Genomic DNA, 12,182 nt, shown 5'->3' on the forward strand with positions numbered 1-12,182 from the left:
TGATGCATGAAGGGTCATGAGTGCAAGACTCACCTGGACTGTACAATTTTAATTTCTATATTCGGTTCGAGTATATTCTAGAAGTATCTACAAATGTCAAGAATCATTGTACTGAAATGTTCTGTAGCTGTATATATACTGTATGTGTTCTAGCTGTAGGCAGTTCGCTCCACACTCTTGTATGTGCAAGTGCTGAATAAACCTTCTTCTATGTGACAATATTGTCTCTACTGAGGTTGAATTTGAGTGTGATAGTGAAGCTATCTGGCCACATATAACAGGTCTAGGTTAAATCAAGTTAATTGTTGACTGTTTTTATCAACCATTTGAGTCCCCTGTGATGGTTTTAAGGTCATTGAGAGAAAGTCTATGGTCAGTAGTGCAGAAATAACTAGATCTTGCAATATTAGTTGGAGGTGACTGAGCCATGCTGGCTTGTATCTATACCTGCTTCACGGCCTACTGTCATGACTTCAACATTCTGGCACACCGTAAGGTGGCACAACTGCAGCTGCAAGTTTTGCAGTGATTTCTGAATCAGGTGCAAGACCAGTCTCTCTTGAGAGAGGGAGAGGGGAAGAGATGGCTGCTGGGACATGAGGTGGTGCCCATGTCGAAATCGTGTGCACTCTCAGTTCAAACGAGAACAGGCAAATGATGATGGGCAAAAGTTAATAGAAATTTTTGAGTCTGTAGAAAGATGATGTTTGCAGTTTACAACACCTATCATTGTCATACCTTAGCAGCAGATCTTGCCCAAGAAAATTCTGGTCCTGCAGAAAATTGCTAAGTGTGTCTAGGGCTTCTATCTAGTCACTCATTGATCAATCTGGTGTGGCAGTAGAAGATAGCAAAACCAAAGCCAAAGTTTTAATTTTTGTATTTAAGAAATTGTTCACACAGGGGAATCATACAAACATACCACTGTCTGACCATCACACAGAGTTGAAAGCAAATACATCACCAGGCACTGATGGAATCCCAAATTGGTTTTACAAAGAGTACTCTACAGCGTTGGCCCCTGACAAATCTCTCACTCAGCGTGAAGTCCCAAGTGAGTGGAAAATAGTGCAGACAGTGCCTGTATACAAGAAAGGTAAAAGAACAGACCAATATCTTTACCATCAGTTTGCTGTAGAATTCTTGAACCTGGTCTCAGTTTGAATATAATAAATTTTCTTAAGAGGGAAAAGCCTCTTTTCACAAATGAGCACAGTTTTAGAAAGCATTGCTTGTGCAAAACTCAGATTGACCTTTTCTCACATGAGAGTTAACAAAGGTACAAGCATACAGAATAGATTCCCAGGTATGGGTGTGGCTTGAAGACTTATCAAGTAACAGAACTTAGTATGCTGACCCTGACAGCTAGTGTCCATCAGAGACAAGGGTATCAGGAGTGGCCCGGGGAAGTGTGACAGAAAGGCTGCTATTTTCTATATACATACATGATCCAGTGGACAGGGTAATCAGCAGTCCACAGTTGTTTGCTGCTGATGTTGTAGTGTATGGAAAGGTGTTGTCATTGAGTGTCAGTAGAAGGATATAAGATGACTTAGACAAAATTTCTAGTGAGTGTAATGAATGACAGCTGGCTCTAAATGTAGAAAAATTTAAGTTAATGCAAAAGCATAGGAAAAACAAACCTGTAATCTTTGAGTACAGAATTAGTAGTGTGCTGCTTGACACAGTGAATCAATTAAATATATAGGCATAACATTGTAAAGCAATACGAAATGGAAGGAGCATGTAGAGACTGTAGTAGGTAAGGTGAATGGTTGATGTTGGTTTATTGGGAGAATTGTAGGAAAGTGTGGTTTATCTGGGAAGGAGACCACATATAGGACATTAGTGTGACTCACTGTTTAGTAATGTTTGACTGTTTGGGATCTGCACCAGGTTGAAGTATGTGGAGTATGTGTATAGATGCAGGTATGCAAAGAGCACTGGTAATAGAAAAATACTGAGAAAAACATTGAAACGATACTGGCTAAATCCCACTTATGTCAGAAGTACCAGTTAACTCTGCCTCTACAATATTTTCCATGGCCATGGGCATCAGAACCTTGGTCATGTCTGCGTAGTGATTTTGTAGGACTATTTATCAGAAGCTACTGCCTTGTCCTCATCTATGCTCTCTTCAAATTTCCATCTGTGGTACAGAGGATATTGATATCTTCAACCAATACCATTCAGGCTCTGTCAGAGGTATTCTCTATTGAAGGACTGCTGAAATCCATTGTCACTGACAATGAAACACAATTCTCTGTTATGTGTTACTGTGCTCCAAGCATTGATCCACTATAGGTGAGTGGTTGCCTTTCCCTTACTTTAAATATAATAGAATAATTATTAGGATAAAACTGATAGTGAGGTAATTTTATTGTTACAGAAGTGCAGAATATTAATAATATGCTCATGTTCTATCCATTATAAATCTAAACATTTCTGAATGAAACAGAATGTCAAATGACTAAAATTTATGGATCTATATGTGTGAATTCTGTACCATAATCACTGTGGTTGCCAGAAATAGTAAAACATATTTGCAGCAATGTCTTTCCATTTCATTATATGAAGTTACTTTGTTGCTTGTTTGTTCCCATATTTCCTAAAAATATTCATCTGTAATGTGGATACTTGGAAGTGGATATCTCTTTTGATTGTCTTGTAACAAAAGTACACTAGGTGTTTAAGTCTAAAGGCATTTCATCCACAATTTTTTCTAAAAAAGAACAATAAATGATCTACTATTGGCATCTACTTCACAAAATAAGGATTGATTCCTAAATATCTATCAGCAAACTGATGTTTCTTCATACATTCTTCAAACATCCCATTTCTTTCTGATTTGATGTATCGGTTTTTATATTTCAGTCCTCAGTAGAGCACTCAAAATGCAGTACAGGAGTATGAATAAAAGTTAAAGTGGAACCCCCTCATTTACTTGCATGAGAGTGTTAAACTTTAGTTTTATTTATCATGGCATCTCCTTTAACTACAGAAACAAGAGAAGATATAAAGTCACTATGCGTGAGTACAAAAAGGATCTAATGAATAATCTAATGATTAGTATATTTTATTTAATAATTCATTTTCCACTCAGTTTATTCTGTGCAGCTTTTACATCTTTGAGCATTTAACATGCTACTGATGTCACAGCATATACAAAGCAAGAGATGCCACAACAATCCCCATGAACACCAATCAATGAACTGATTATAGTAGCTTCACATAAAAACATATTTTCACTGAACAATTGCACACTTTTGCAGCATTCAGTAAGTGCACTTGTTTCCAAACCATTGTGCAGAAGGTGTAGTGCATTACACAATTGTTGCAGTGAATGTTATGAAAAAGTTTATTTGCTAATTGTTGTTAACAGGTCATGGGCATGTGAGAAGCATTCAGTGGAAATGGGTTGACAAATCATGAGTTTCAAGGCAGTGTCTGGTTTAACTGAGTTACCAGATCAGAGGCTTAGCTATTAACTGGTCTTGGCTTTGAAAATTTGTTGCTTGCTCTTTCTGTGGCTCATCACCAATGAAAGTTTGAATAATATACATTTTATAGATGCTAATAACATCATAATAAACACTGAATCACACATATTTTGTAATTTCCATAATTCAGTACAATATGTGTTGACCAAAAGAGAGATGGTTCATATGGCTCTGAGCACTATGGGACTTAACATCTGAGGTCATTAGTCCCCTAGAACGTAGAACTACTTAAACCTAACTAACCTAAGGGCATCACATACATCCATGCCCGAGGCAGGATTCGAACCTGCGAGCGTAGCAGTCGCGCATGTCCGGACTGGAGTGCCTAGAACCGCTCGGCCACCATGGCCGGCCCAAAGAGCGAAATAAATGTCAATTGCATGGCAGGTATGCCATGAGACAAAGAATCTGTACTCCCATGATATAATAAAGTGCAATGAATCTGTCATACTCAGTAGTTTAACAAAGAGTCACACAGGAGTGTTTTAAAAGCAGTAAACAGACTTTTTTTTATTTATTTAAATAGGTGAAGTAGCTGTTGGATCACATCCCTAGGTATAACTTTCTGCAATACTGACTCAGCTTGTGGTTAGTATCATATAATAAAAATATGTATCTATATGCAAGAGTATTTTACATAATACATAAATCAGTTTGAAAATATATCTGTGAACAATTAGATGCTTGCATAAGGAAACTGTCAAATTTTAATTATGTTTTATTGTTAACTTTAACACTTTATAGTTGTATTAAGGTGACTTAAGTCTAATATAACTGTAGAAAGATGAGTGGATGAATAGTTAATTAACTAAGTAACATTTATCATCAATTCCTTCACACTCTTTATGACTTGATATAGAATTATGCTTAATACTTGACATACATCATACCTGTGATGGTAATTCCCAGTCCATTGCCTCTCTTTGCCAGTTTTATTGAAAAAACACCACTTGATGGTACAACTGAATCTGCAACATCAAATTCTAGTTGCAGAGACAGAAGAGAACCTTCACAGGCATCCTGTAGTATCTGGGTAACAGCTTCAGCAGGCAGGTGTTCTTGGTCAACCATCCTCCCATTCACAAACAGCAAACGGTCACCTATCTGGATGCATCCACATCTATAAACATTGTATAGCAAGAAAGTTTTTCAATTTTTAATAATTTAGAATAAAATAATTGATAAAGTACATCAAAAATTAAAATCCAGCATTAGTGCCCACTTATAATTAGTAAACTAGACAGTAACAATGAGTAGGCCATTCAAGTTGTACCGTAGGCATACTTGGGATTTTAGCACCTATATCCACTGTCTATCTACTTCAATATTGTCAGTAGTAGTCATATGCAGTGATTATTTCATGATTCCAATGCCTTCCACAATGCTAAAGGGCCGTAAAAACATTAGACAACAAATACATTTTAACAAAAAAATCCTGCTTGTTATTTAGAATGAGATCTTTTTTTGAATTGGGAACTAACTAACCCTAATCAATATTGAGGGCATTGACTTAAAGAGTTAAAATTTAGCATTCAATTTAAATTTACATTAATAAGATATTATATTTGGATACTACATGAACCCTTTAAGTAACAAAACTGTGGACATAACCCAACCCTGAAGCAATATGTCTGATTTCTTTCTGTCTATATTATTGCATAACACTCATAAGCATTGTGAGTGTAGTGACAAGACTAATGTCCAAGAAAACTCTCTTCTCAGTTGGTCAATGTTGACAAAACAGTTTACTCTGCTGGTAGTGTTACTGTCAATGCAAATTATTTTTTAGTTGTCAATGTGTCTCAGCACAGCCTGGATATGTCATTCCTGCTGTACCACAACCATTTTGCATTCCCTTCCCATCACCTTTACCTGAAGTTATATTCATTGCCTCTACAGAACAGAAGATTTTTTAAGGCAAATTACAGAGTTAGAAACCCTTTGGCACTGTTTCTTCTTGATTTTGTTTATTATATAACTTCACATTACACTTATGACCTTCGAGATGGGAGGTTATTTTGATTTTAAGTGGTAAATGATAGTATATGACTGTGTTATGACATTCATTGTTATATCAAATGATAGGCTACATTTTAAGCTGATCTGACATTTTATAAATGGCTGAATAACTGGAGGGGTAGGCCAAGCTTTATAATTCAACGTCTAATCTTACACCATATCTCACTGTTCAAACAGAATCAATTACTTGCTCAAGATCCATTTTGATGTTATCAATTACCATTTCAGCAAATTCCTCCTCGCCAAAGACCTTTGTCTGATATGAAGTTTCAAAGAGAGAAATTGGCAGTATAGACTATTTCCTACACAGCATCATAGCAAGCAGCATCTAAGAGGGAAGGATTTATAAGAAATCAGAGAATGGCTAGAAGTAGTGTTGCACTGGCTGCTTTACTCCAGGTTTAGAAGAAATTTCTTCTAATAAAGTAGGGCTCTCAACCATGTAAATTCTATGGCATGTTGCATATGTGAAAATTAACAAGAGAGAAAAATGAATGATGGAATTGTGGGATAAAATTAATTAAAGTCCTTTTGTTTTCAGATTCACACAGTGTATGTGTGGTTTGGTGGCTCAGTGGTAAAGTTATTGTTGATATTTGTTTTATGGGCATCGGCCCATGGCCCAAAGCAGAATTCTCTGGCTAACATTTTGTCTTCCCATTCTGGAGACATCACCAGAGGCTTTAAAGACTCAGAAAGCAGTTACAGCCTCAAACAAGCTCAGCAAGCTGAACTCTTTATATGTATCCATGCAACAGTCAATATGCAAGTTATCATACTGCAGCCTAAGATTGAGGAGTCATGCCAACATACAGGATGTTCATCTTAACTGACTTTGCCGAATTTCTTTCTGTGGGGATATTTAAAACATAAGGTTTACCAGAAATTGCCAACAGGCCATGAAGACATGGTTGAATGCACCAGAAATGCCTTTACTGACATTCCTGCAGATATGCTTCTGTCCTGTGTATGGCCATTTGAAAAGCAGATTACTAAGTGTATTGAAATTGGTGGTACTATGTTTGAACGCTTACTCTAACTGGGAAAGTACAGCAGCATTTGCCATGAGCCATGGCCACCGTGACACATCAAGTAGTCCCCTGTTTGATATACTGGAGGAATACAACACTGCAGATTGAGTTTCCAAATAAAAGGTATAGAATACTGGCCTGTCTTACCCTCGCAGCATGGAGGTGGGGTCCCACATGCCACGTGATATTCCAGGGCCATTGAGTAGCATGTGGAAAATTATGATTTTGTACCCATTTCTATTCCTCCAATTACAGCACCATTTGTGTCAAAACAAAGAAAATGCTTCAGACAAAAGTATGTATATTTTGCCCTAGAATCATAATCTGCAATAAAAAATGGAGTTTAAGATTTCAAAATTGTGCCCTCACCACCCATACACAGGGTGGGATAACGGGTCGAGTGTGGTATCATTGCATGTCCACCTCCAAGACAAACAAATTTGAATTATAACTTTTTTTCATCCGATCTATAGCTCCTGAGATACTTTTTTTTTCAGTTAAAATGAACACCCTTTATATTATGGTGCTTGCAGTGTAAACGAGTTGGCACTGTTTGTTTTATTTAGCAGTAAGGCCCACAACTTGTCTAATTTCAGTCATTCTTTTTTTCTTTTAAAGTTGTTTTTGTGCTTTTGCAATTCTATGGTCTCCCTGTATATTATAGCACAGTAATGATTGGATATTACCAAAACAACACTGTCAGAGAAATGAATCTGGTGGTCCCGTGGAACAGTGCATGATCAGCTGTATATTTACTGTAACTCAACATTGCAGTTCACTAATTTTTCCCAGTATGTGAGTCATATGTGTGGTGTCACCGCCAGACACCACACTTGCTAGGTGGTAGCCTTTAAATCGGCCACAGTCTGCTAGTATATGTCAGACCCGCGTGTCGCCACTGTCAGTGATTGCAGACTGAGCGCCGCCACACGGCAGGTCTAGAGAGACTTCCTAGCACTCGTCCCAGTTGTACAGCAGACTTTGGACAGATGGATCAATGACAAATATGCTCTCATTTGCCGAGACGATAGTTAGCATAGCCTTCAGCTACATCATTTGCTACAACCTAGCAAGGCGCCATTACCAGTTTATATTGAGATTATAATTCATGTATCAACAAGAGCGATGTTCTCCAATTGTGGATTAAAGCTAAGTATTCCAAGAGCTTCGTACTTTATTTATTAGACTCAACTACTTTAACTGATCCAGACCTCACGCCAGTCTGCATGAGCTTAAACGGGTGCATTTCAGCCTCCTCTAGCAACACGGTGTTGGCTCTTCTGCCAACACATCATATGGCGACGAGTGTAAAAATGGTCTTCTTCTTTATATTTGCTTAAATTACTTGTGTCATGGCTTCGCCACAATCTCCAGATGTACTGTTCAAATTTTATCGCTTGCAGAATCAGCAGACGCAGGCCTTATTGGATGCCCTTGGACAGCTTGTCCAGGGTCAACGTGCAATGCAAAATGATGAGGCAGCCCCCGTTCCACTGCTACCGCCGCCACAACACGCTGTTGCACCACCTTTTCGTCCTTTTGATGCTGCAATGGAAAGCTGGACGGAGTGGTCACGCCAATTTGGATTCCATCTCGCCGCCTACAGAATTCAAGGTAATGAGCGGCAGCCTTTTTTGCTTTCGTGCATCGGCGTGTCCACGTACCGAGTGATAGTGAAATTATTTCCCCGACACGACATAGCAACTCTGTCCTACGACGAAATTTTGTCTCCATTAGATGCATATTTCAAAGAATCAGTCAATGTAGTTGCAAAAAGGTATACGTTCTTTCGTACAAAACATACGGCCGGTCAAACTAATAGGGAGTGGGTTGCAACTTTGCAAGGCCTTACTAGGGATTGTGCTTTTGCGTGTGAATGTGGACTCCCTTATTCAGATACTATGGTACGTGATGCAATTGCACAGAACGTTTCTGATGTTCGTATAAGGGAACAGATTTTGAAACTAGTCAATCCCTCCCTTCAACAAGTGATGGACATCTTGGATAGGCAGGACACACTTGACTTTGCTCAGGAATTATTTGAAACTTCGCCAGCTGTGTGTCACGTTAACCGGCCCGCCGGACCCGCTGCACGGAATAGTAAACAGCCCTCGCGCCTGTCCGCGCAGCTGCCGCCACGCTCTCCGCTACGTGTGCCGCGCAAGCAAGCAAATGCAGTGCTAAAATCATGCCCGCGGTGTGCTACTAGACATTCGCGTGAGAATTGCCCGTCACGCCAAGCTATTTGCTTTTTCTGTAATAAAAAAGGACATGTTCAAAGTGTTTGCCAGAAACAGCTCAGAACGGCCACTCACAACCGTTCCAGGCCCTTTGCTTCACGCTGGAATCGAACCAAGAATACTCCGGCCCGTGAACCTTCGCCCATGGAAATTCATGTAGTTAATTCCACTCCGCCCAGTGCCGCTCTTTCTAACAGTGACTGTGTTCGTCCCACAAATAGTGTGCGTCGACATCGCCGGAAATCGCGTCAAGCCGCAAGTGCTTCTGTACCAGTGTCTGTTCACATTGCACGAGACAGTCGCTCTTGTCGTCAGCAGGGCAATAAACTTTTTGTAGATTTGGTCATTAATGGCAACGTGATCCCATTGCAGCTCGATACCGGAGCTGCGGTTTCACTGATAAATAACGACACGTACAAACAACTGGGCACACCTCCGTTGCGTCCCATAAATGTTAAGTTAAATAGTTATTCAGGACAAGCTATCCCTGTGTTAGGACAGTGCAGCCTTCTTGCAACATACAAGGGACAAACAAAACTTCTGTCATTTTACGTCTTTCGTTCTTCTTCTGCAGTGAACTTGTTTGGTTTAGATTTATTTCAGTTGTTTAACTTGTCTATAGTCAATCAGGTCCTATCAGTGAACCAGACTGTGCCTTCCGACAGTGTTTCTCGTCTATGTGAAGAATTTGCAGACATTTTTGCACCGGGCCTTGGTTGCACTAAGAACTATAAAGCACATTTGGCACTGAAAGTAAACGCGCAACCGAAATTTTTCGGAGCGCGCAATGTTCCCCACGCATTGCGTGATGAGGTCGCAAGAACATTACACGATTTGGAATCACAAGGTGTGATTGAACGTGTGCAGGCTTCTCTCTGGGCATCACCCTTAGTAATTTTGCCAAAACCTTCCGGAAAATTGAGACTTTGTGTGGACTTCAAAGCAACAGTGAATCCACAACTAGTGATTGCATCTTTTCCTTTACCCCGCCCGGAAGATCTTTTTGACAAACTGTGCCCGGGTAAATATTTTTCGAAGTTGGACCTCGCAGATGCGTACTTGCAAATACCGGTGGACGAAGACTCCCAGCGCGTTTTTGTGGTTAACACGCATCTTGGTTTGTACCGATTCAAAAGACTACCATTCAGGTGTGCATCCACCCCTGCATTATTTCAGCAATATCTGCAAACTGTTTGTGCGTCGGTCCCTACTGCAGCAAACTATCTGGACGATATTGTGATCTCTGGAAAGACGGAAGAAGAACATTTAGCCAATCTCAGAACATTATTTCAGGTCTTGCGACAAAATGGTCTTCGCTTGCGGAAGGACAAATGTGTGTTTTTTGCTCGTGACTCGCCCTATCTGGGACATGTAATCAATGCTCAAGGCATACATCCCAGTCCAGAGCACCTCCGTGCCATACAGGACTTGCCTTCGCCGCAGAATTTGAAGCAGCTACAGAGTGTGCTGGGAAAAATCAATTACTACCATCAATATGTGCGCCACGACTCTTCCATTTCAGCTCCGCTTCATCGCTTACGCCGTAAAGGTGTTCCGTTCGTCTGGACGACGGCATGCGAACGCGCCTTTCGCCAGTTGAAATCGGCGTTGCTTTCCAATACTTGCCTTACGCCATTTGATCCCCTGAAACCCCTTTTGTTGATGGTAGATGCATCGGATTTCGGGATCGGTGCTGTGCTTGCGCACAAAGATGGATCTCATGATCGCCCTATTGCCTTTGCGTCCAAATTGCTCTCGTCTGCGCAAAGAAATTATTCACAGATCGAGAAAGAAGCTTTGGCTCTCGTATTTGGTGTTACTAAGTTTCATGATTTCTTGTATGGTCGTCACTTTACCATCATCACAGACCGCAAACCTTTGACATCGCTTTTTCATCCGAACAAGCCTGTACCTCCACGTACAGCGCAGAAATTCATTCGCTGGTCTATTTTCCTCTCGCAGTACCGCTACGATATCTTGTATCGGTCCACTGCTAAGCACGGAAACGCCGATGCGTTGTCCTGTTGGCCTGTTGTTGAGGATAGAGCATTTGTTTCCTCCGAACTTGCTTGCATGTTCATTGATGCGGAAACCGATGACGTGGTCGAATCGTTTCCGATCGATTTTCGTCGTGTGGCTACAGCCACAGCCGCTAACCCTGTCCTTGCTACCGTTTTACGTTTTGTTGCTACGCAATGGCCCTTGTCACAGTCACGGATCGAGGATCCGTTGGTTCGCCGATTTTTTGTTCACAAGGAGAGACTTTTTGTACGACGTGGTGTTTTGCTGTTGCGTTCTGATAATGATCAGTCCAGGGTCGTGGTCCCACGTTCGTTACAGTCCTCTGTCTTACGGCCTCTCCACCAAGGACATTGGGGTATAGTGCGAATGAAACAACTTACTCGTCAGCACTGTACTTGGTTCAGAATCGATGCTACGATTACGAATATGTGCTCTTCTTGCATGGCTTGTGTTGCACAACAATACGCACCGCCGCGGAAATTCTTTGCATGGCCGAAAGCCACTTCCCCTTGGCAACGCTTACACATCGATTTTGCTGGTCCATACTGGAATGCTCGATGGTTGGTTGTGGTAGATTCATTTAGTAATTTTCCTTTTGTTGTCAGGATGTCTTCCACGACGTCATCTGCCACCATCCAAGCGTTATCCGCTATCTTTTGCATTGAAGGTCTTCCACAGACTATTGTTTCCGACAATGGCCCACAATTCATGTCCGCAGAACGTCAGTCATTCTGTAAGGCCAATGGTATTCAACATCAGACATCCGCTCCATTTTCGCCTCAGTCAAACGGTGCCGCTGAACGATTGGTCCGGACTTTCAAGTCACATATGTTGAAGTTGAAGGAGTCACATTCTCGGGTGGACGCGTTATTGCTCTTTTTGTCCTCGTATCACTCTCAGCCACGAGATGATTGCTCGCCGGCTGAGTTGCTCCACGGTCGTCCTCATCGAACCTTGACGTCTTTGCTCCATCCGCCGCATCAGGTTCCTGTGCAGCGGCAGACACCTGCTGTTGCTCCAGGCGACGTTGTCTACTATCGCAACTATCGAGGTTCACGGCGTTGGCTCGCAGGGCGCATTCTTCGCTGCCTCGGCCGCGCTATGTATCTGGTTTTGGGGGCCTCTGGTGAGGTGCGTCGGCATCTCAATCAGCTGCGCCTCTGTCGTCGCCTGGGTTCTGCCGCTCTCTGTCTGCTTTCAGCGATGGTGCCGTCCGGTCAGCGCCCTGGGGACCCATCTACTGGCTCACCTCATCCCCAGGTGTTACCGACGCTGCCTTCCATTTTGCCCCGTGGCGACGTGCAGCTGCTACCGCCGCCTGTTCTCCCGCCGGCGACGCCCGATGTGGACGCGTCGCTGCAACCGCCAGG

At 41.6% G+C, this 12,182-nt stretch overlaps 1 protein-coding gene across 1 annotated transcript in view; it reads right to left on the reverse strand.

Moving 5' to 3' along the window:
* The window catches only part of LOC126248080 (glutamate receptor-interacting protein 1), a 535,929-nt gene that overhangs the window by 132,973 nt on the left and 390,774 nt on the right, over positions 1-12,182 (reverse strand). The window contains exon 9 of the mRNA XM_049948737.1: positions 4,391-4,620. Coding sequence (XP_049804694.1) covers positions 4,391-4,620 — 230 coding nt within the window. The remainder of the gene's footprint in view (positions 1-4,390; positions 4,621-12,182) is intronic.

The sequence above is a fragment of the Schistocerca nitens genome, chromosome 3, assembly GCF_023898315.1.
Source record: "Schistocerca nitens isolate TAMUIC-IGC-003100 chromosome 3, iqSchNite1.1, whole genome shotgun sequence".
Classification (NCBI taxonomy): domain Eukaryota; kingdom Metazoa; phylum Arthropoda; class Insecta; order Orthoptera; family Acrididae; genus Schistocerca; species Schistocerca nitens.